The 25,371-nt window shown below is 43.2% G+C and overlaps 1 protein-coding gene across 1 annotated transcript; it reads left to right on the forward strand.

Annotated features, from left to right (window-relative positions):
• Window positions 1–165: 165 nt before the first annotated feature.
• On the forward strand, window positions 166–24,503 carry LOC138966416 (DEP domain-containing protein 1A-like). The gene is made up of 12 exons (XM_070338649.1): window positions 166–323; window positions 1,246–1,403; window positions 2,525–2,641; window positions 3,143–3,418; window positions 3,798–3,928; window positions 4,901–4,948; window positions 7,669–7,809; window positions 8,734–10,143; window positions 11,611–11,780; window positions 17,575–17,751; window positions 19,800–19,973; window positions 20,389–24,503. The coding sequence occupies exons 1-12, from the start codon at window positions 255–257 to the stop codon at window positions 20,527–20,529; spliced, it is 3,012 nt and encodes a 1,003-aa protein (XP_070194750.1). The 5' UTR covers window positions 166–254; the 3' UTR covers window positions 20,530–24,503.
• Window positions 24,504–25,371: the final 868 nt, after the last annotated feature.

A 25,371-nucleotide genomic window follows, 5' to 3' on the forward strand; every position in this document is an offset into this window, starting at 1 on the left:
AGACAAGAATATTAGTTTAAACTCGTGGACTGGAAGGAATTAACAAAACCAGACCAACAAAGTGAACAATTGCATTTATGACGTCATCAAGTACTGTGTAGTTTTTCTGAATGTGTAGTCCCTGTTACACAAAATTGTCCAACCAATCGCATCGATGAGGGCGATTTGAAGGCGTTTTGTTTCTAGAGAGTAGACTCGTCAAATAAGCAAAGTTTCCCTTTGTAATGATTCTGTCCTGAAGATGAGAAATCCTCATGGAGACTGCCAACAAGTCAGGCGGACAATCAGCGGCTGGTGTGGGGCCATATAAAGCAACTCAGCTGGTAAAATTAGACATTTTTTTAAATGAATGCAGGAAATATCCGGCAGTTTACTGATTTGTTTAGCGTTGCCAACACCCGTTTCAGACTTCACATGATAATAATGACACGTTTCTCTTCTGATCATAATTGTGAAGGTTAACCAGCACATCCCTTTTCAAAATCTTACACTTTGGCCCCAGGTTAAAGCCCTGATTCAGCTTTTGGGACTTAATGCATGCAACTGCAGGTATTCGGTGTCCACAAGAGCAAATAAAACTTAAGTGTGTTTTTAACTTCTTTTATTAACTACGAATTGCGAAAAATTATGAGTGTACAACTTCAAGAAGTACAGGGATGGCCAAATCTCACAAATTTCACTACCCAGCCAGGCGAGTAACTTTCAAGAAGTTCACTAGCCGGCCACAAATTTCACTAGCCCAGTACATAGGCCTAGCACACACTAAAATTATGACTGTCAGATATATATATGTACACAAAATAGCGGTGATACAATTTAAGTTGAATAACATTAACAATAGACAAACAGGCGGTGGTCAGCGATAAACACTAACAGTAACACTACAGGCTTTTCCAACAGTTGCCTTGTCTGGCTTAATGTTACAATGTTCTTCATGCAAGTTACACTCAAATTTGTGAGCAATCTATTTCGCGCACCTGATATTGAGTCAAAAATGCGTTCTTTTTGTGTGAAGCTTTCCACAAAATAAAATCCCCAAATGGCACCATCATCGAGTACGTATCTAGTCATGTTACTCATGTTGTGATGAACTACTCACAGTCACACTATTTCCTGTTGCATTATTTGAGATACGCTTTGGTATAAACGGTATGCAATACGCCAATAGCATACATGTGAGACTGAGACGAGAGGCACTGAATCATGACTGATTGTAGGATCTACACAATATTTTCTGTGTTTCAGTGGAATGATGTCATCTCAGCTTTCCGCCAAGGCGTGCCAGTGGGCAAGCATCGCCGTTACATGCGAACAGCTGAAAACTGTTTTGTGGGATCCTCCGCTGTAGACTGGTTGCTGGAGTATCTGAAGAAACGTAAAGACTTTGGGTCTGATGTCTCGAGGTAAATGTTTTTAAATTTTGTTCGCAGACTTTATCTGGGTAAATTTCTCACTTCAGTGGCATTGTTTACAAACATACTTGAGTTGCAAGATTTCAAACTTGGGATGAAGTAAAAGAGTTAAAACTTAAAATAGAATCCTCTTTCTACTGTGACAAGTGACATGAACAGTGCTGTGAGAATTCAATTGTTTGATACATAGTTAGTACAGTTGAACCTGCCCTGGCTCTTAATCACAACCACTTTCCCACAACAACATTCCCAAAGGACCCCCAGCAAGTGGGTTTTTTCTTTCCAATATTTCACCTTTCCATAGCGACCACCTGTCTAGTGTCTATCAGTGTTACAACAAAATGTGGTCAGTCCTGTTGGTATTTGTAATAAATTGGTTCAACAGTCAACTGCTTGTGCCTTTTTACATTTAGTCAAGTTTTGACTAAAATGTTTTAACATAGAGGGGGGAATCGAAACGAGGGTTGTGGTGTATGTGTGTGTGTCTGTGTGTCTGTGTGTGTGTGTGTGTGTGTGTGTGTGTGTGTGTGTGTGTGTGTGTGTAGAGCGATTCAGAGTAAACACTACTGGACCGATCTGTATGAAATTTTTCATGAGAGTTCCTGGGTATGATATCCCCAGACGTTTTTTTCACTTTTTTGATAAATGTCTTTGATGACGTCATATCCGGCATTTTGTAACAGTTGAGGCGGCACTGTCACACCCTCATTTTTCAATAACATTTATTGAAATTTTGGCAAAGCAATCTTCGACGAAGGCCGGACTTTGGTATTGCATTTCAGCTTGGACTTTTGGAGGCTTAAAAATTAATTAATGACTTTGGTCATTAAAAATCTGAAGGGCGGGGATGTAGCTCAGTCGGTAGCGCGCTGGATTTGTATCCAGTTGGCTGCTGTCAGCGTGAGTTCGTCCCCACGTTCGGCGAGAGATTTATTTCTCAGAGTCAACTTTGTGTGCAGACTCTCCTCGGTGTCCGAACACCCCCGTGTGTACACGCAAGCACAAGACCAAATGCGCACGAAAAAGATCCTGTAATCCATGAGTTCGGTGGGTTATAGAAACACGAAAATACCCAGCATGCTTCCTCCGAAAACGGCTTCTTTCCTTTCCAGGAAGCAGACAACACAGTTGCTCAACAAGTTCTACAAGGCTGGCATCTTTGAAGAGATCCAGGTGTCCAGGCGGGGTCGCAACAAGAATGACTTCAGCGACAGTAATCGCCTTTACCGGTATGACCAACCTGTTTTGATGTTTTTCATGCATATTTGAGTTTGTTTTATTATAGGTTACTGACACGGTTGACTTAACAGTTAACTGCATATATGTTTGTGTTCATTTAAATGATACCAGGAAGATATCTTTTCTGTTCTGCAGATTTTTTTGCAAATTAGACCAGTTTTACTACTAGATTACCCAACATCGAACGCAGAAGAAGAAGAAGACTACTAGATTACATATTTTCCAAAAAGTAACAAAGAAGAGAACAACATTTTTAAGTCTGTCGGTAAGTTTCCAAATCTCAAATCAAAAGGTACACCATGAGATTGAGAATAAACTCTTTTGTATTTTATGTAGTTATTTTGCTCAATTAATTGATTGAGTGCATAGTTTCATTCCAGAACTTTTCATGATTCACTGTTGTGTCAGTCATTGTTTCCATTGAAAGTAAGTTGGTGAGAAATGTTTAGTAAGTAAAACCAAATGTCTAATATTCAAATCTTGTTGTGCAGGCTGATGCCATTGTCTCCCAGCAAAGGAACACGCACTCCCTTGGCCACACGGTCAGTCAACAGCATTCCCTACCCAGGCAACAAAAGCTCCACAGACGACAAGCGAGAGAAACGCAAGGTGAAGGACGCCAAGGCTGTGGATGGCAGCGAGAAGAAAAAGGGAACCAAAACCGCTGGGACTCTCGCTGTTGAGAACCTGCCCCAGTGCCATCTTGTGGGGCGTTTTCTGTCGGCCCCGGAAATCAATGAAATTTGGAAGACAGCTGCTCTTAGCAGGTATAGGAGTTGAGTTACTAATACTAAATACTAAAGCCCTTGGTACGTCATTGTAAATATTTGTTGTTAAAATTTAGAAATAGTTGATTAAGGTTTCTCCAAAGCACACAGAAAAATCATTACATTGTTATTTTATAATACTATTGCTGAGATATACTAGGGTTGCTTCTTCCAATTGGAAAGCTAGCAGCAACAAGAGTCGCACTACCCAGGTGTGTGTGTGTTTAGATATAATCAGCAATCTGAACACGCACACACCGGGGTAGTGCTGCTCTGTTGCTGCTAGCTTTCCACTGGGAGGAAGCGACCCAAATTTCCCAGTGATGGGACAATAAAGTTATGAAAATGAAATGACTAATGTCCTCTTTGTGTGTGATAGGCTGAAGAAGGTGCTAGGGGTGGGCAGTCTGGGTGACACTTTGCAGGGCTACGCTGTGGATGGAAGTTACGTGCGTCACAACTGCATCTTCCTCAACAAAAGCGGCATCGTCACCAACATTCAGCCGGAAGGTCGGTCTTGATTTTTTTCCATTATGTCCGTTACATTTTAGTCATATGTGCCTAATTGTTTACTCCCCGGAGGAGAGTCCCTTTTGACTCAGGAGAGTCTTAAGAATGAGCAGTGTTAGGACGTCCAACGGGTTGAATAACTAAAGGAATTGATAAGTCAGGTCACTTTAGAAACAAGTTTGGGGCAATAAGTTGGAAATCTTCTTCTTCTTTGTTCATGGGTTTAGACTCCCACGTTCACTCATATTTTTAGCACAAGTGGATTTTTACGTGTATGACCGTTTTTACCCCGCCATTTAGGCAGCCATACGCCGCTTTCGGAGGAAGTTGGAAATCAAACTAATTAAAAGGAATGGAGTCTTCTATTGGAGGGAGGGGGGTGGGGTGTTCCACTATAATGGGACATGTCGAAGCGGAGTCGTATAAAGCATGCTTTTCTTGTATTCATGCGGAATACAAAATGCAACATGGTTCAGTTATCATATTGTGTTGGAAACATTCTATGGTTAGTCACTTGAATGTCCTTCTGGCTTCACATCTTCCTTCTTCCTTCTCACCTACCCAAGCATGTGTTTGAGAGATAGTTCTAATATATCTCGAAGTAGATACTCTGGCCGTGGCAATCTCCGTATTTAGCCCTGTGTGAGGTTCGTCATCACACTGAATAAATCTGAATATTCTTTCAGTTAATGACATCACTTCCATGGAGCTAATTCTGGAGATAGCCAATACTCTTCATATTCTTAATTGCTGCTGTTTGCACAATCGTGTAATACCAGAAAAGACTATGAGTATGTTACATGGCCAGGTAAAAACAGCCAGTAATGACTGCATGATTGCTGTGTCCATTTCAAGTTTGAGTCAGATAAAAAATTAAAAAAATGCATGGGGAAGATAAGTTTTTGCTTTTGTTGGGAAATATTCCTTGATCTTTCTTATACTAATATTATCCCTGTTGCTCTTGTTTTCCAGATCAGTTGCCACACTGGGTTCTGTCTGCGATGAAATGTTTAGCACGATGTAAGTATTTTTGTTTTCCGCAATAGTTTGCGTTCAATGAACATGTGATTCAGACATTTATTGTGGAAACGAACACGCACTCGCGCATACACACAGAGTGTGCAGTTTTATACTGTTCAAAAAAAGAAACGCATAGCTTGTAATATTTGGTTAATTTAGTTATATGGCTACAAGGATATCCACCAAACTGCAGAAAATGTTTATCTGGTCGTCGACCTTTCGTCCATTGCCACAAGTGAGCTCTGCACGTGACGCATGCGTTATCAGTGGCTACAATGTCAAAATTGCTCATTTGGCATGACCACTCGTCATGCTTCAGTGTAATCTCGTGAAACTCGGGGAATATTGAGCTCTCACCATGTCTTCCAAAACCCATAAAAGCGGATTGTTCGCCACAAAGAAATCAGACGACAATTCAGCGACGAAAGATGGCCCGATTGAGCAGAGAAGACCGCCAAATTGCATTGGGTCGTTTACAAGCAGGCCAAAGTCAAAGTGCAATCGCCAGGCACTTCCACGTGTCCCAGAGCACCATCAGTAGACTGTGGGTCAGGTTTCAAGCCACTGGCTCCGTTGCTGACTTGCCACGAGCGGGAAGACCAAGGGCGACAACTGCTGCTCACGACCGCTTCATACGGCTCCGCCACCTCCGGAATCGTTTCCTGTCGGCTTCATCTTCTGTCCAGGCTCTCCCCGGGCCACACCGATTATCGGACCAGACCGTGCGGAACCGCCTGCATGAAGCTGGTTTGAGAGCTCGCAGACCTCACAGAGGAGCTGTCCTCACCCGCCGCCATCGCCAGAACCGAGTGCAGTGGGGCAACCAGCACCTTCGCTGGACCGTCCGGAATCACTGGAGACACATGTGGTTCAGCGACGAGTCCTACTTCCTGCTCCAGCGACATGATGGTCGGAGGAGGGTCTACCGGAGAGTAAACGAACGTTACGCGCCCAACTGTGTGGATGAGGCACCCGTTCATGGTGGTGGAGGCGTCATGGTGTGGGGGGCGATCAATACCGCTGGAAGGAGCACCCTGGTGCACGTCCAAGGGCGCATAACTGCCCAGCGATACGTGGAGGAAATTCTGCGCCCACACGCCCTTCCTCTTCTGGCTGACCAGGATGCCATATTCCAGCAGGACAACGCTCGCCCGCACACAGCACGACTCACCACCCAGTTCCTCACCGACCACCATGTCCAGGTGCTTCCCTGGCCATCCATGTCGCCAGACATGAACCCGATAGAACACCTCTGGGATGAATTAGACAGACGTGTGCGCAGGCGAGAAGAAGCGCCGGCAAATCACCGCGATCTATTGCAGGCACTTCAGGAGGAGTGGTACACCATCCCACAGCAAGATATCCGGCATCTGATCCAGTCCATGCCCAGAAGGTGCCGGGCAGTTGTTGCTGCTCAAGGCAGTCACACCCCCTACTGACTTGACAGCCTCGGCACCCAATCGTATTGATTGACTGATTGATTTGAAGATGCAAATGAACTGTGTGTGCATTCAACTCTGTCCATACCAAATTTCAAACAAATAATCTAAATACAGTAAAACCTGCATCCAGCGGACCCTTAATTCGGCGGACACCTTTGCATAACGGACACTTCAAGTGAGGACGGATGTATTTTACACTCAAAAACACCTTAAAAGAGCGGACACCTCAAAGGCGCGGACGCGGACACTCATTTTTGGTCCCGATTTGGTTCGTTACCTGTCAACAACGGTCCGCCATCTTGGTTCTGCAAATTCTCGCTGGCGATGTGAACGCGCGAGAAGCTTATTTTGTAAGCCAACGACAGCACTTGAAAGATTGATTTTTTGTATGGTGCACGCTCATTGGTCGATGCCGTGAATTAAACTGAACTCACAAACAAAAACAAGTTAGGGTTTCTACTTTCTGTACTGTGATGCATCTTCGTCTCATCCTTCGTCGATCGCGGTCTCATCATGTCAAAACGGAAATTTCTGACTTTAGAAGAAAGAGTCGATGTGATAAAGAAATTGAACGGCGAACTCTTCGAGTGGTTTTCGAGAGCTCGATCAAAGAATATTCCCGTGAATGGCCCATTGCTTCAGATAAGAAACCGATTGCACCTCTTTCTCTCTCTCGCTCGTTCTCTCTCTCGCTCGTCCTCTCTCTCTCTCGCTCAGTCGTTCTCTCTCTCTCTCTTGCTCGTTCTCGCTGTCGCTCGTTCTCCGTTCTCTCTCTCTCTCTCTCGCTCAGTTTCTCTCTCTCTCTCTCTCTCTCTCCCTCTCCCTCGTTCTCTCTCTCGCTCGTTCTCCGTTCACCCTGAAATGCTGACAGCTGTCATGAACTTGAGTAGCATTCTGAAGATGTGCGTCTGAACCAAGCCAGACTGATTCTGGTTTTGTACATACATGTTGCATGTTGAACTTGTTTTCTTTGTCACTTTCTGTATGACTACATGTAATGCACAGTTTAGAATATAACTATTTGGCTGTGTTTTTTCTTCCCAAAAAATGTCTGCGCATTCATATTCAAAAGAAAGGACACCTTTGTACAAAGGACAGTGGCAAGGTTCCCCAAGGGTGTCCTTTGCTCGCAGGTTTTACTGTATTGGATTTTCTGTTAATTTTTTCGAAAAATAAAACAAATTTGGCAAGTAGCAACTATGCGTTTCTTTTTTTGAACAGTATAGAATAACGTACAGACTGATGCGTTAATACACACACACACACACACTTTTTCAGGGCCAGAGAAGGTGGAAGGAGACCTCCCCAGCTACCCAGGTTTTGAGAAAGATGTGTTTGGCGTTGTGAGAGACTATTTCAATGGTCTGCGAGAGCCTCTCCTGACCTATGAGTTGTATGATATCGTCATCACTGTTTTTGGTAAGATCTTGATTTTCCCTTTATCTGTCCGTCTAGTGTTGAATTGAGACATCGTGTTGTCGTTGGATGGTGTTTTTGTGTGTGTTTTTTGTTTTTGTTTTTCTACTTCAGTCTTGTGTTTAGAATATTAGAGCTTTTAACTCTTTAGGGTCACCCTATAGTGAGAGTTTTAAGTGCCACAGGACCGAATTTTCTATTCTATTATTCTACGTGTGTGAGTTTCACTTTAAATGCTACTGTTCCCTAGTGATGCAGTTTGTTGTGGTGAGACTGAGTTTGATTTGATTCTGGCAGCATTCTGGAATATTTCTCTAGCATTTGATATTAAACTGACACTGTCAGCACTATAGGGTTTCCATTCTAAATGAAATCACAATGATAAGTTCAGATACAGTGTTTTTTTCCAGCCTCTGGACAATTGGTCAGTTTGGCTTGGGTTGAAAATATGAATAGGTCCAAATGTCTGTGCTTTTTCCACTTAATATAGGAATTTTGGTGGTCAGAAGTTCTCTTACAACTCAAAATTATAGGACGGTTGACCAGCCAAAGACCAGCATCAGATCAAGATAGTATGCGTCATTGACGGAAGGCCAAGGCCTGGGAACAACACTGCAGATATAAAATTTTGCATTGTAATTTGAAGATAATAAAGAGCATGTTGTCCGTTTCCTCCTCATGGCCTGCATGAATCCAGTGGAATCCTGATACTCAACTTGTTTTTCGTGCCCCCACGTCTTTTTGTCTCTCTCAGAAACCCCATACAAATCTAGTATACACCTGCACTACTATCTTGCAGAAATGAGATTGATTAGTATTAACCACTATAGCAACCTTTTCTTTTCCAATCCCTCAACCAAACTTTGGACAGTTTCTCACTGTCTTAACATTTTATCTTTATTTTTAAATCTGTGTGTGTCTTTCCAGTCCAGGCATGCAATCAGCTCCCTCGCCACTCCTCCCCCTTCTCGCACGCAGCCCGGGATGGCGCCCGCTTAGGTCAGAGTCTGTTTTCTAGCTCGTCACTGGAGAATGTCATTCTCAACCTAACACGCAAGTACTGCATGACCGACAGTAAGACCGACCTCTACAGTCTCACCAACAGCAGGCCCGACCTCTTTCACACAACTGGCGGATATTCCCAGTCCTACAGTCGCTCTGGTTTGCCCAGCATGCTTAACAGCCAAGGGAACTTGGCAGACAGTCAGAGAAATTTGGCTTGCGATCAGATACATTTGGCTGACAGTCATAGGGACCTAGCCAGCGGCGGCGATAAAAATGTTGACAGCAGTCGCAAAGACTTGCACCGCATGGCTCGTAGTCAGGGAGACTTGTGCGGCACCTCAAAAAGTCAGACGAACACTTTGCCTGCCACTCACTCAAAGAGCCATTCACACTTGCTTGACTTTCCTGCTCGGTCTATGGCGGGAAGCGTTAGCAAAAGCCACACCGATCTGAACAGCATGGGAGAGAGCTTGGGAAATCTGCATGATGGCAATTCAGTCACTAACCTGCATGCTGCTACCTCCAGAAGCTTGCGACACCTGGGTCTCTCCTCAACGCTGGGCTCTCAGTCTGCTCTGGGCGGCCTTTCAGGGCCCTGCAGTTTGCAGGACAGCAAGCAGTTCAGCTCCAGCCCCAACCTGCCGGTGACCCGTTACGAGACATCCTTCGGCCCTGAGAACAAGACTGTCACCAGAGTGTACTACCGAAACGGTGTGGCCACCGACTTCCACCACAGTTCAGCACGAGCAGAGGAGGGGGATATCTCTCACGTGGAGACCCACTTTGACATCCCTGCAGAGAACTCCTTCGTGAAGAACCAGTCAGGTCACGTCAGTTTGGAACAAACTAACAAATCGGCTGATGTTGCCGGCTGCTTTGAGTTTGAGTTGTCTAGAGGCACAGCTGGCCAGTCACGCAGCTTTAATCAGTTTCAAAAAGAACAGCAGCAGGCGTCAGATGTGCCTGGCTTCTCTCCTCACCACCCTACCTCAAACTCGTGGGAAACCGGCCCTGAACTGGCAGCAGAGAACATCCCTGAATCTCCTGAGTGGGCGAGGGATCGTAAACCGCCCCCCTACCGCAGGACCAGAGCTGAACGCTACAAAACTTTCGCAGGGTCGCAGTTTTCTTTTGCCCAGGAGGTGCAGGCAGAGAGCCGAGCACTAGACGATTGGGACAAACAGATGTCATCATCCACACCCTACCTGCCAGGGTTGAGGATGAGCGGTGGTGGTGACAGCACAGGACCCAGGCCTAGACAGTTTGTCAGCAAGAGCACCGGTGCCGCGGCTAAGAGAACCATCCGCAAGTGTTCGTCCATGTACATGAGCTGTAAGTGATCGTGTTTTCTTGTTCTTCTTGTTCGCTCTGGTGATTTTCTTCTGTCGTTCTTTGTCTGTTTGATTTGTTTGTACATTTGTTTTGATAAGTTGAAATATCTCTGCATTTTTAATTGTAGGGGGAAGAATTTACCCGATGCTCCCCAGCATGTCGTAAGAGGCGACTAACGGATTTTGTTTCTCCTTTTACCCTTGTTAAGTATTTCTTGTATAGAATATAGTCAATGTTTGTAAAGATTTTAGTCAAGCAGTATGTAAGAAATGTTAAGTCCTTTGTACTGGAAACTTGCATTCTCCCAGTAAGGTAATATATTGTACTACGTTGCAAGCCCCTGGAGCAATTTTTTTATTTGTGCTTTTGTGAACAAGAAACAATTAACAAGTGGCTCTATCCCATCTCCCCCCCCCCCCCCCCCCCCCCCTTTCCCCGTCGCGATATAACCTTCGTGGTTGAAAACAACGTTAAACACCAAATAAAGTAAAGAAAGTAAATTTTTAATTGTCAGTCGGTGGCCTGTTTCCAGTTATGATCAGTGTAATAGTGTTTATCATTATTCCTGTTTGTAACGGTTGTGAGGATTCTTCTTTGTTTACCGCTATGATAGTAGAACATGTCTGTAACGACTGTACCCAAGGTACCGACTAAAAGCGGTTGTTATATAGAGAGGTGATCGCTATGGAAAGGGGAATGATATTGAAACAAAATGTTGTCGGGGATCCTTTGGGGAGGTTGCTTTGGGCAGGTGCCTTCCCTGGTGGTTGTTATCAAGAGGTGGTTGCGAGGGCAGATTCAACTGTAGTACAGTCCTCATAAAAGAGAGACTTGAAGAGAAATGTAACCCCCCGCGGGTTAGGGGGAGTCCCATATTGGTTGGGACGAGAAAGAATTTACCCGATGCTACCCAGCATGTCGTAAGAGGCGACTAACGGTTCTGTTTCTCCTTTTACCCTTGTTAAGTGTTTCTTGTATAGAAATAGAATATAGTCAATGTTTGTAAAGATTTTAGTCAAGCAGTATGTAAGTCCTTTGTACTGGAAACTTGCATTCTCCCAGTAAGGTCATATATTGATTATTGTACTACGTTGCAAGCCCCTGGAGCAATTTTTTGATTAGTGCTTTTGTGAACAAGAAACAATTAACAAGTGGCTCTATCCCATCTCCCCCCTTTCCCCTATCCCATCTCCCCCCTTTCCCCGTCGCGATATAACCTTGAATGGTTGAAAACGACGTTAAACACCAAATAAAGAAAGTAAAGAAAGAAAGAGAAATGTAGATTTCCACAAGGCAGCCCTGAAAGTCCAAAAAAATGGTGCACTTTTCTTTGCAGGCCTGGGAATGACAGACTTTTCGTCGTAAATACGACGAAGTCCTTTTCTAATTGTGTAAAATACTCGCCACTTTCAGGGCTGCAAGGTATAGTTTTTGAAATGTTAAAAAAAGACTGCTTGTTGATTGTAGATCCTCAGTCGAGTCTTGACGAGGAGAGAGCCACAAAAGCCCTGCAGGTGGTGTGTCTGTGTCTGCCCCCTGCCTCCCGACGCAAGCTGCACTTTCTGCTCAAGCTCATGGGCAAGATGGCTGCCAACCCTTTCCTCACTTTCGATCCCAGCCAGTCTACGCGCAGCTTGGTAAGGGATATTGTAGTTATTTAGTTTGCTTGTGCTTTGTGGCTGTCTGTGTGTGTGAAGCATTTTGCATGTTTTTGTGTTAACAAAATACATAAGGCCAAATAAAAAATAGGTCTGTTTACTTTACGGTAACATAGGGTAAAAAAAATAGGGTCGGTAGGTCGGCTTTTTTTTTTTTTTTTTATTTTTTTTTCTCCCCTCTCTATGATGTTCCACAGTTCATTTCTTCTCATCAATCCCTGTTTTTTCCCAACATAACTATAAACAGTACTTTGAGCTTACCTCCCTTCTGTCGTCTGCTGTTTGAGCGCAAACAGCTCTATTTTGGATGCGTTTTTTGGTTTTTTTTCAGACGATCCAAAAAAAAGATTAGGGTCGGGCCTAAAAACTAGGGTCGGTCGGGTTTTTTTGCCTAATAATACTTCTGGCAGGACTTCTTTCTTATTGATCTCAGCTTTTGTGATAAGGGCCATTTTTGACATTTCTGATAAGTGATATATGCCACTCTATTTGTAAGTGTACAGGAATAAGCACTGCTGAGTGATTTAATTAAGACACAATCAATCAATGCCCAAACTCTATTCTTCTGAGGAAAAGCAAAACAGTGATTCATTAAAAGACCTGCGGATGTAAAAATGTTAAAACTTGACTTGTTTTTGTTTTGAGTATTTTCCATATTTAATTGAGACATTATGAAATATGAATACAAATTGTATAAATTGTGTATTAAATTACATATCTTTACCCAACTCACATATAGCAATTAACTCTAGTTCAGTGCTGGTAACGCTGTACGCGTCCCCTTGGTTACAAGGGAGACCACTCTAAAAAAGAGTGACCAATCCCATAAGGCCAGACTAATAACAAGTCTGACTTCCGTATGCGTGCGCATACGCCGCCATTTGTATTCATTCCACACTCAGCGCTTCAAGGGACTGGTCGCTGTCTATGTACGCTCCGGCTGTTTTCAGCTATTACCCTTAGTCTTTGGACTTGGTTTCGCCCCTTGGTTCGCCGCTGAGCTTTCGTCTTCACCTGATGCTGTTTTGGTGAGGTCTTTCTTGTTTGTTGAAACTTTGGCGACATTTTGGTTGCAATTTTCGGACTTGTAATATTTTTCAGAGAAAATTTTTTTGTGAGTTCGTTTTGTTATGGCTGAGAACGCCAAGAAGAAGTCTAGCTCGAGACAGTTGACTGCTGAAGCTTCTCCCGCTAAGAAAGTATCTAGAAAGAATAAGAGTGCCGGACAATCCGCTATCTCAGTTCTAGAACCGGCGTCCAATAAATGCATTGATGTTCTTGTTGATAATCCGCAGACCGACATTTTGCCTTTGAAGGTTAAAGACAAGGTTAGCCATGTTGACAAAGCTGTCGTTGTTTCTGGGGCTCCTGTTAGTTCAGGTTTGTTGCCCTCGGATGTTGCATCGTTGTTGCTTACTTTGAGTTCGCAGGTTTCGACTTTGGCTGCAGAATTGACTTCTACTAGGGCGGAACTACGCGCTCTTCCTTCCGGTGTTTCGGATGCGTCATCGCTTGCTCGGATCCGGTCTTCGCCTTCCGCTTCCACTTCCGCTTCCGCGTCTGCTTCCGCTTCCGCGTCTGCTTCCGCTTTTGTTACTCAAGCTGACGTTCATGCCGCGCAGGATGGTGACGGTCACCTTGTGTCGTTGCTGAACGTGCCTGGGCATGTCAAAGGTATGTCTACCCCACGAGTAGCCGGGTTCTCCGGCGAAAGTGGGTTGCGCTCACAGGAGGAAGAAGCGTGCTCATGGAGCCGCGATAGCCCTGAAAACTTGGCCGACCCCTTGCGCTCCGGCGCCCGGTTGGTGGTGTCGAAGGGCCCTGTGCAGCGTAAGGATTTGTCAAAGCCCTCTCGTTCAGAGCATAACGGGGATCGGACTTATCCTCCAGGCATGGGAATTGTCCGCCGAACGGCGGATTTCTGCCGAATTTTTTTTTTGTTCCGCCGAAAATGCAAAAGTGTCCGCCGAAAAAATAAAGGGGGGAGGCACACAAAAAAAGCACCGGTTACTTTGGCCTTTGCGCAAAAGCCCGCGAAAACTTTCCGTACTTTGTTCACGCACTGCTACCGCCCGCCTCAGTTATTGAACTTTTATGTTTGAAAGTAAACCAGATTGCACAGATTGTGTTACAAGTTACATTTTCCTGTTTGTCTCAACAGATCAATTTTTTTACAAATTTAAACCATATAATACATGTATATATTTTTTTTCTTCAAAAAAGCAAAAATTGGTACATTTTTGTACTAAAAACTCTGATTCTAAAAACAGAATTTAATGGCAAACTTGGAGCTCAGATGACAGCAGATTGCACCATCTGGGTTCTTTGGAGAACTTTTTTTCCGGGGGGGGGGCATACCCCCGGACTCCCCTAGTAAGGCTAGGCGCTTCGCGCCGTCGACTTGACGCTTCGCGTCTTCAGTTATAAATTTTCCGCCTTTTTTACAATTTTCAATTCCCATGCCTGATCCTCTTCCGCCCGGGGGGCAGGAAGTCGTTGGTGTGGCTGACTCTTGGATTGATCATGCGAGTCTCTCTGAGGGTCAGCTTCCGGAATGTGTTTTAGAGCATGACGGAGAGGCTGACGAGGGTGCTTCCGCTACGGCGGAGGACACTCAACTTAACGTGCCGTTCAAGTTGTCAGGTGCAGTGTCACTGGCAGCTGAGACGGCATTTAAGTATTTCCCGGAAGGGGTGGATGAGAGTACGACGAAGCTTCCTCCACCTCTCTCCGCGTTCGACGACTTCCGGTCTGCGAAGGAACAGAAGGTTCACTTCCGCTTTCGGGAGTCTTCGTCCATTGCCTTTGAGATGGCAAATGTCTTCAAGAATAGACGTGGTCCGCCGTTTCCGCTGTTGATGCAACATAGCGAGGCTCCGGACGATGTCATCCCTTGGCTTGCGAAGGCTGGGGAGCAAGCTGCTTTCGGTTTCCGGAATGGCCATCTGGTTCCGCAACCTGTCAACTTGATTGACTCTTTCGCTTTGCCTTCGGCGGTACTTCCGGTTTCACCGGAACTTGCTGTGTTACGTGAAGACGGCTACAGTAAGGACAGGGCTGTCCCATATACTGACGCTTCACTTGCAGCTGTGGAGGAGACAGGAAGATCTCTGTTGGAGCTCTCTTCTGTTTCCGAATCTTTGCAAAGGTCTTTGTCGAGGTCCATTGCTACCTCACTTGATCCGTTTGAGTTTCGCTTTGACGCTTCTTCAGACAGTGCTTGCCGCATTCTAACTTGGTGCGATTCTCGGCACATACTGCTGTCAGCGGTTTACCTGAAGGGCAGCTTGAACGTCCTTGCGGACACACTGAGCAGGGGAGACAAGGTTGTTCATTCAGAGTGGACTCTGTCTCATCAGTCCCTGCAGCGACTCTGGATACAGATCGAGAAGCCCTTGATCGACTTGTTCGCAACAAGATTTTCTGCGAGGCTGCCACTGTTTGTGTCCCCCTTCCCAGATCCTCTGGCGTGGGGAGTGAACGCTCTGGAACTGAACTGGTCAAACCTGACAGCTAACGCCTTTCCTCCGTTCTGTCTGTTGGGCAAGGTGTTGAGGAAAGTCGATTTGGAGAGACCAGCGCTGGTTCTGGTTGCCCCTTTTTGGCCAAGCCAGCACTGGTTCCCGGACTTGCTGCGACTGGCGGTTCGACCGCCTATCCCCCTTGCAGTAAGAAAGGGAGAACTCTTGCAACCCCGGTCAGGCATCCCTCATGAGAATCCTCAGGTTCTAAACCTACACGTATGGATTTTGTCAGAAGCTCTCTGCGTAAGGCAGGGGCATCTTCTGCCACTCTGAAGTTTGTGAAGCAGGCCCATAGGTAGTCGACCAGCTCGGTGTACTCCTCTCATTGGTCGTCCTGGGTTACATGGTGTGAACTTAACGGGGTTAAACCCCTGTCACCGAGGTGTATGCAGGTAGCCAATCATTTGGCCTGGCTAGCAGATCAGGGTGGATCTTCCTCTTCCCTTCGTGTTATAAGGTCAGCTATCTCCTCAACGCTACGGCAACTAGGTCACAAGATTACACTCAGTGGAGTCATCTCTAGTGTTATTAAGGGAGCCTCCCTTAAGGCCGCTCGCTCGAAGTCTCAGCTCCCTGCCTGGGATTTGTTGCTGGTTTTGCGTTATTTGGCTTCAGATGAGTTTGAACCAATTCAGTCAGCCAGCCTGGCTAATTTGACACGCAAGGCTGTTTTTCTAGTCTTACTCGCTACGTCTCGTAGAGGTAGCGAGGTACATGCTTTATCTGGGTTAGCGAAAGATATTTCGACTGGGAAAGATGGGTCTATTTCACTTAAGTTTAGGCCGGGATTTCTTGCAAAAAATCAGAAACCAGGCCAAATTTCTCCTGTCATTCACATTCCCCCCTTGAGCAAGATTCTTGCTCCTGGAGATCCTGATGTGGTTAATTGTCCCGTGAGAACGCTCAGCAGTTACCTGTCATGGACTCGGCACATTCGTTCAGAAAGCCAGAAGCTTCTCTTTATATCACTTAACACAGCAAGGTGTAAGGATATTGCGAAAGTAACGTTAACCAAGTGGGTCTCCACATTGATCAGACAAGCTTACGCCTGGTGGCAAACACAGTCTGGAGATGTTAGGGCAGTGTTGCCTCTCACTTCAGCAAGAACGCATGAGGCAAGGGCATGGGCCTCCTCTTTGGCAGTCCTCCGGTCTGGCCGTTTGGCTGAAGTACTGGAGTCGGCCTACTGGCTGTCTGAGGATGTTTTTATTAACTTTTACCTCAGAGACGTCTCCTCTTGGAGACAGGACGGCAGTTCCGCGTTACCTGCTATGGTAGCCGCAGGACAGGTCCTACTTTCATAATTTTGGTAAGTACCCGCCACCTATAGTAGCAATCTGCTATATGTGAGTTGGGTAAAGATATGTAATTTAATCCAAAATTTTCATAATAAATTTTCATTTAATTCTTCTTCTTCTTCTTCGTTCATGGGCTTAGACTCCCACGTACACTCGTGTTTTTGCACACGCACGAGTGGAATTTTACGTGTATGACCGTTTTTACCCCGCCATTTAGGCAGCCATACGCCGCTTTCGGAGGAAGCATGCTGGGTATTTTCGTGTTTCTATAACCCACCGAACTCTGACATGGATTACAGGATCTTTTCCGTGCGCACTTGGTCTTGTGCTTGCGTGTACACACGAAGGGGGATGAGTCACTAGCAGGTCTGCACTTAAGTTGACCTGGGAGATCGGAAAAATCTCCACACTTAACCCACCAGGCGGCTGCGGCCGGGATTCGAACCCTCGACCTTCCGATTAAGAGGCCGACGTCTTACCACCCCGCCACAGCGCCCGTCTTCATTTAATTAATATACTTACCCAACTCACATCGTTTATTCCCTCCCGCCTCCCCGCTGTGGTGGTATGGGGGTCTAAAAAAAGAAATGAGTTGGGCTTCGTTTTGGAATGAATACAAATGGCGGCGTATGCGCACGCATACGGAAGTCACACTTGTTATTAGTCTGGCCTTATGGGATTGGTCACTCTGTTTTAGAGTGGTCTCCCTTGTAACCAAGGGGACACGTACAGCGTTACCAGCACTGAACTAGAGTTAATTGCTATATGTGAGTTGGGTAAGTATATTAATTAAATGAAAATTTATTATTAAAATTTTGGATTTCGTGTTGTTGTTTGATTGAACTTGTAAAGGGCTTCGAGCTGTGGGGAAGCGCTATATAAATGTTCCATTAGTGTGTTTTATTATCCCTAACTTTTGAAGTGTTGACCAATTTAACCTTGGTGTTACAGGTGCTGGGAACATTTCAGAACGCAATTTTGCGGTCGCACGAGGAGACAGAGCTGGACGCTGTCCTGGTGTTTCAACTGGTTTCCTTCCTGGTGGACCACCACATGGACATCATGGAGCCGCCCACAGACATGAAGGACGCTGTGGAGAACAGGCTCAGGTCACTGGAAAAGCCTCAGGTAAACAATTTGGCATGTTCAAGGTATAACCCTGTGGAAGTCTTCTTTTTCTTCTTCAGCGTACGACAGTTGTGTCTCTCATAGTCTTAGACCAGCTGATCTTATGAACTGGCAAGTTCGGTGCAGATCTTTCACAGTTTTGTATTTGGAGTTGTGCTCTCTGGCATATTCCAGGTATAGCCCTGTGGATGTCTTCTTCTTCTTCTTCTTCAGCGTCCAACGGTTGGGTCACTCTTAGTCTTAGGCCTGCTAATCTTATGAACTGGCACGTTTAGCGCAGGTCTTCCACAGTTCACCACAGTTTTGTATCTGGAGTTGTGCTCTGTGGCCAGGTCTGGTCGCGCAGGGGGGAAAGGAGAGGGCACGCCTGTGGAACGTGCCGCGGTGTCTGTTCATCCTCACAAGTCACACAGAGCTGTAGATGCAACGCCTGTCCTTTTGAGGTGTGCCGTCAGACCGCAGTGTCCCATGAAAAGGCGGAAGATGGCTGTCTGCTCTGCTCGAGTGAGATGGAGGATAGGGTCTTGGATGGGCTGGTAGCCGTCCGTCTTCTCTTTGAAGGTCGACGCCCAGCGGTTTGTGATGAGGGTCCTGTGGAAGTGACGCCACATACTGAACGAAGAGTGGACATTTTGAGATTCATTGAGTGTGACGACGAAGCTAACAAGGGGTTAATCTGGATATTTTCCAAAACTTTTTTTCTCATTTTGTGTTTGTGTGTGTGTGGATAGCCTGATGAGGGGGAATGATGTTAGATATGCAGTGCACTTACAAAAGAATGTTAGATAATTATGTACAGTGCGTTAACAGACCTGTTTACACTACGTTTTGACCATAGAAAACTACGATTTTTTGTTAAAACTACGTAACTATCCATTGTGATCATTTTCTACATATTTTTATTTCTTCCGACTACGTTTTTCGGTTGCGGCAAAAGTCCGATGCAACTTTTTGCCCAGCTGTCTTTTCTCTGCTTGTCACGTTCAGAAGCACAGCCGCCCGCTTCAAAGAATCGTTGTAACGAGCACCGCTCGCAAGCCAGTACTTCAAGGTTTGAAGAGCGGGCGCCCAACTAATTGAACGCGATCTGAACGCATCCGCCATATTGCCGCGATCATGTCTTCTTCGAAGCGAACCAGAGACTCGAAAGAGCATGAAACAGACGAAGATCTGGCAGATGGAGACACTGATCACGAGAATGCGTTGCCGAAGAAAAAGAAGAAGGGTTCTTAAGTGTTCTTGCCAAAATATCACGAGAAATATCCGACTTTAGTGACGTCCCGCAGAAGCAAGTTCGATGCATTCTCCACTCAGTTTGACGTGGTGTTTTCGGTCAAAGCATGCGGCTTGTTCGACTTTCTATCGGCAGGCTCAAATTTGGAGTTTTATAAGTCTTGTTTCGTGTTTCATTATGAAAGGCTCTGTTTTATGTTGGGGATTTAATTATGTCAACTTGCAGTGCATGTGAACACTAACATACTGATGTACAATGCAGCTAAAGGGAAGTAATATTTTGACAACCTCTTGAGAACATTGTACATTTGTAGCAGCATGGCTACCAGTACCACATTGTTGTTGTGTTCATTAAATTGTGCAATTTCTTGAGGCATTTGTTTCATTTACAAATATGCATGCGAGCAGTTGATTTTATTTCTTCACGCAAAGTTGAAAACTACTCATTAAGTTACCAAACTACTCATTTTGGACCCCCAGACTACTCCAAGGACACCTAGGGGTAAAACAGGTCTGCGTTTATGACGTTTAGTTGTTTCAATGGTTTTGATTTTTTTTCTGGCTTTCTTTTGAAGCTTGCATTGAGTGCACACACAAAAAGTCCAAAAGATAGCTGGAGGGTAAAAAACCCAGGACAGGCATATTTTTGTAGGATAAAGGCAGAAGTAGCTGATAAGTTCCAGGGGAAGCCGGCTTGGTACTACTAATCTTATGATTTTCAGGCTGCAAATAATTTTCAAGAATTTCTAGTCTTCACTTCGTTTGCAGCGGAAAAGTAAATAATGTGAATGTCTCAGTCTTTTATTTTTGTGTAGATTGTGTACTCACCGAGGGATCCAGGCACCGTTCGCTTTTCTCAGCCCATATCCGTGCAGCAGTACGAGACCATGGCAGTCGACCATTCTCACCAAGCACTGGTAGATCTCCTTGACAGCATTGTACGTGATCAGAACATGGCTGATCGCGAGAAACGGAGGAGACTCAAGCAGGTAACTTTTTTTTAGAATTGTTTGTTATTACAGTGGAACCCCTCTTTTAAGACCTCCGAAAATCTGAGAAAATCAGGTCTTAAAAAGGAGGGAGTCTTAAATTAGGGGGTCTTAAATACTAACAAATTTTAGTATAAAAAACAACCCAAAAACAAATAAACAAATCTGGTCATATAAATTAACATAATTTGCCAAGAAAAATGGCTGAAACTTTAGAGAGTAACATGACTTTTAAGTTTTAAAGGCTTTCAAGATTACTTTTCAGCATTATCTCTGGCATTTTGACGGGGTAATGGATTGACTCATGTTGACATATCAAGAGCTCAGCATTATGAAATGTTGCTGTTCAGTTAAATATATGCGTATACAAAACTGCACAAATACTGACACACAGTCTTTATTACTAATCTTGCAGTTCCAGAAAACCTACCCCCAGATCTACCAACAGCGCTTCCCACATGCGAACAGCGATCCGCTTCATACGGAGCAGAGACTCAGGACCAAACCTCCGATATTTCCAAGACCACTGTCAAAACTGAGAAGTCTGCGTGTATGAACAGACATGAGCATTGGACTCAATGGCTGGGACAAAGCATGTTGACTGTTCCAGAACTTTGCATAGTTGTGAGTGTGAATGACATATCACCTTTCGTTTCGAGTGTCTTCTGCGCAAAGTCTGCAAGAAAACAGCTTGTGCTCTTTATTTGTAAGAATGTTTTTTCTAAGCCTTTCCAACAACAACAAATACCCACCTTTGTTAGCAGGCTGAGTAGGATGATTTTAGACACTGGAATCCTATGTTGTGGTTTGCTTGCAGAGCCTTTCTTGAACAGCTCCCAGGCACGTGTGTGGGTAGGTTGCTTGTTGACTGTCTCATTTTGGACAGTGCTGTTGCGTTGCAAAGATAAGAGGCGTTGGATGAAAAAAATGAAGAAAAAAAAATCCTGAAAGGGCCATCATTATCTTCATCACCATCTTCATCTTAAATATCTTAAAATTTGTCTGCAGTTGAATAAATCATCGCCATCTATAAAAATGCATCAAGATTGTATTCCAAGCTGCTTTGCAGTCTGACAGAGATTATTTTTGTATCATATTGTGTTCTTTGTACTTGCAATTTTAACGTTATTTTACTGTTTTAAAACATGTTTTAAATTGTTCCACACTTGAAATTCCACTTACATTGTTACAGACTCAATTTTCAGTTCATTTCTGCTGCTGGATCAGCAATGTCATGTGTATTGTTTTGATGAGAAAAAAAGAGGCGTTGAATGCTGTGTGAATATATTGAAGAAAAGCATGGGATCTAGAACAGAGCGGGTCAGTTCTGGCTCTTGTTCTGTGTACACATTTAAACTTGTCCTAGAAACTACAACCTCTCAAAGTTCATGTACTGCTTTAACTGATTTTAACATTTAGTCAAGTTTTTGTTTGAGATGAACATCTCTAGTTTTTATGGCTTTTTTTTTTCTTTTTCTTTTTTTTTTATATCTTGCACTTTCTCAGTTTCTGTCAAAGATTATGATGTTTATTGATCACATCTTTTTGTATGGCTCTGGAACTCCTTCAATGTTCAACTATGTGATGATCATAGCTAGATATTTTACTGGGCATTGGTGAGAAGTCTTCACTAATCGATGCGTGCAAAAATCTTTGAACATTAAACATAGAAAAAGACAATAAAAACAAGAACATTTGGTTTTTGAAACATTTGGTCTGTTATTAACCATTCCAATAGCTGATGCTTCTTGTTTTTTTTATTCTTAATTTTAGAATGTTAGCAGTCTCTCTCAGAGTTTTACAATTGAAGACAGTTTTGAAATACATTTACAGCATTTTGAGAAAAGATGGCATTATATCATTCACCCATGTCAGGACAGTGCTTCATAAGAATGTTTATTTAATACATTTTCTTTGTTTGTCCATGGAATTTTAAATTGACAGGGGTGGGATTTCTTCCGTCCCTGACGGATTTCCATCCCAGGAAGAATTTTGGATTTTTTTGTATGTATAAATTATGTGCTCTTTTGATGTGAGGGCTGACATGTCCCACCAATACATTGTCTACTTTGTTTGATGCTTTAACAAGAGGCGAAGCCTTCAAGGCTCACGTAAGAAATCGACAAACAGTAACACAAACTCAATCACTCCGTCACACATACACACACACAGTACACACACACACACACACACACACACACACACACACACACACAGAAAGAGCATAGGTGAAACTGTGCAAGAAAGCGAGACACTAGATCTAGATCTGTCTGTCTGCATGTAGCCTACTTACATGGACACGACTGCCAACTAGTCTCGGCCCGCTCAAAATAACAATCACCGAGACTTTCAGTAATTCCATCGCGTGACGTCTAACCCTCGTACGTCATAATGTGACGTCAATGTAATATGACGTCTTCAAATGTTAAAGTTTCTACCACAGACATACATACATACATACGCACGCACGCACGCACGCACGCACAGACAGACAAAAGTTAGCATCGCATAGGCTACACTTACGTGAGCCAAAAATGATTATTACTTAGTTTCTTATTCATGATGTAGCCATCTATCAATATATACAGTGGAACCTGTCCACAAGGTCCACCCAAGAGACCAACTAAAAGTGGTCATTGCAGACTGGCGGTCACTATGGAAAGGTAAATTATTAAAAAAACAATTGCAGGGGATCCGTTAGGATGGTCGTTATCCAGAGGCGGTAGTCAGAGCAGGTTTGACTGTATAATTATGTACAAAAGTAGTCGTCAGAGACAGATGTTGCTATAGATAGGTGAATTACATTAAAAAGAAGCTTGCCAGGGATCCTTTGGGGTGGCTGTTGGGGGAACTTGGTCGATTTTGACAGGTGGTTGCTAGGGCAGGTTCGACTGTATAGGTCATGGTTGGTTTTTTACTTTATGCATGTGTTCCTGATATTGCTCCTTTGCATTCCTGCAAACATTCTTTCGTCTTGCTCCGGTGCATTACATTCCTATATCCGCTTGCTTCAAAGCTCCAAAGCAATATTCATATATTATGATAGATTGAAAAATATCCTTAGAGCCTTGCTTAGTACCCTTTGAATGCAAGTTACTTTTGTCCATTTTCCTTTTTCTCCTGTCCCTTACACTGCAAGAAAAAAAGGACTGACGTCAGTGTTACGTATACCTCACAGCTCAAACAAATCAAGAATCCTTTTTTTATTTTGATCCTTTTAAATTACAAACATTGTTAATGTTATTTTTGTAAATAATGCATGATTATGTTATTGTAAATATGTGATTTTATGCTGCTTTTGCAAGCTGAATATAAATGCAAAAAGTCTTTTGAAAAAATTGCCATGCATGTGTAATTTGAGTTATTTTCAATGCTGAAATAAATGCATAACTTGCACGTTTACAATTATTTTTTCAAAGAGAACCAAACGTAAGGAGAAGACATACAGTAAATACATGTAAAAACCCTATTTTGTTTATTGGATATTCCTGTTCACAAGTGGAATACCAACATTCTTCCCTTGGTTTACACAATTGTTAAATACTTTACAGTATGACTGTGTGTCTGCCTTGACATGTTTCACACAAATACTGGTTGCAGCATTGTATGCACAGTAGTGCTCTCAATATTATGTGCTTGCAGTATTTGTGTTAACCGGTAATTACCAGTATTTTACCGGTTAAAATAAGAAAATACCGGAACAAAATTGGCTGCCGGTATGACCTACCGGTTGATTTTTAGAACTACCGGGTTTTTTTCGCTGGTAAAACAACAAAACCAGTACTCTTACTGGTTCCAATGACCAGCCTACCGTTTTTTTCTGGACAGTTTGCATCATTAAAGTTTGTGTACCGGTTTGAAAAAATACTATTGCCATCACTGGCTTGACATGAATCTGATGTCATAATCATTTTCGGTGTGTTTTTGAGAATTACTGCATAGGGATGCATGAGAATGCAGATTTGTTTCTAGAGGTTTTTCAAAGGAAGTAAACAATTGAAGTCAGCCTTCAATGATTTGAGTCTTCATGTTTTTGGTGGCAGTGGTTAAAATAAGTGTTTAATCACATTTTCAGTTGGACATGCATAAGTTTCTTTTTTGCCTTCTTTGACTGCCACTTCTCTGGTACACATGATGTTTTGACCCATACAATACATGGCATCGTAAATAAACCATTTTGCATTTGCACTGCTGCCTACCCCACTGCATGAAGATATTATACCTACAAATACATGTATGTGTAAATGCTTATCTAAGATCGCTTGCCATAATATTGATACAACCTTTTTCTTTGTAATTTGCAGATTTGTATCCCAGTGTTACTAGACACTGCAAAGTTGATGAATTTGTTAATGATACATTTGTATCTGCTCTGAGAGAAACTGTATTTAAGTTCTGCATTCTAGGTCTGCAACTGATATTATGCAAATATTTAGCATGGGCATACAATTTATACAGCTTGAGTTACATTTGTGTCGCTTTTTAATTCTAGTCTCATGGTCAGCGATTAAAATAATATTTAATGAAGAATTTGTGTGTTCTACAGTTTCTGCTATTGATGTTATGTTACGTATCGACTGTATGAGTATCTCACTCACTCATCTACACACTAATACACTCATTACACAAGAATAAACTGCAAGCACAATGATTTATTTTAAAATATGAAATAAAAAGGCCATTATATAAAGTCTGGCATTTTCACTAACAAGAACATTAATGACAAACATACAGGTCTGGTACAAACGCGCATAATAATAATACAAAATTGCTTCAAAAGAGCCAGTCATATAAATTCTATTCAGTTTTACTGACCTATAAAATTGAGAAGAAAATGCAGATAATTAGTAAATGAGCACATTCACTTCCATCCATTCTGTCTTATCTCTCACCCAATTGGAACATGAATCCAACTGTATAATATATTACAAAAGTAAAGACTTGAATATGTGTGGAATTTTTGCCAAAAGTGTCAATAACCCAAAACTGAAATACCAAAATAGAAATCGGGTTATGAAAAGAAATCCACAAAAGTTTGCAAATAATGGATTTCAAAAGCACACACAACTTTGACTCTGTGGGTCCGAGTGAAAAGAACTTTACCAATGTATATTTGTCTGTAAAGAGCAAAAGTAATCACAAATATGTTTTTCATGTGCATGATATCAACCATTTATTTACCAGTTCTATTTTTCAATCAACCAAAATAAAGTAACTCAACAAGCCATTTCTTCCGTTGTCTTGCCAAAATAATTCACAAATCACATCAAGTGGTAAATTAATCAAAACTATATAAAAGAAAAAGAATGATCGATATGTAAAAATATACACCCACATATACTTTGCCTTCTCTTCCTTCTTAAGTTAAAAGCCAATTTTCTAGCCCTAGCAACAACTA

The sequence above is a fragment of the Littorina saxatilis genome, linkage group LG5 (genome assembly GCF_037325665.1).
Source record: "Littorina saxatilis isolate snail1 linkage group LG5, US_GU_Lsax_2.0, whole genome shotgun sequence".
NCBI lineage: Eukaryota > Metazoa > Mollusca > Gastropoda > Littorinimorpha > Littorinidae > Littorina > Littorina saxatilis.

Excerpts from the sequence above, each read along its gene's own strand:
- LOC138966416 (XM_070338649.1), top strand. The coding sequence starts at position 255 with ATGGAGACTGCCAACAAGTCAGGCGGACAATCAGCGGCTGGTGTGGGG. Across the intron at positions 3,929-4,900 it reads CACCAACATTCAGCCGGAAG|ATCAGTTGCCACACTGGGTT; the intron begins GTCGGTCTTGAT and ends CTTGTTTTCCAG. Across the intron at positions 19,974-20,388 it reads AACGGAGGAGACTCAAGCAG|TTCCAGAAAACCTACCCCCA; the intron begins GTAACTTTTTTT and ends CTAATCTTGCAG.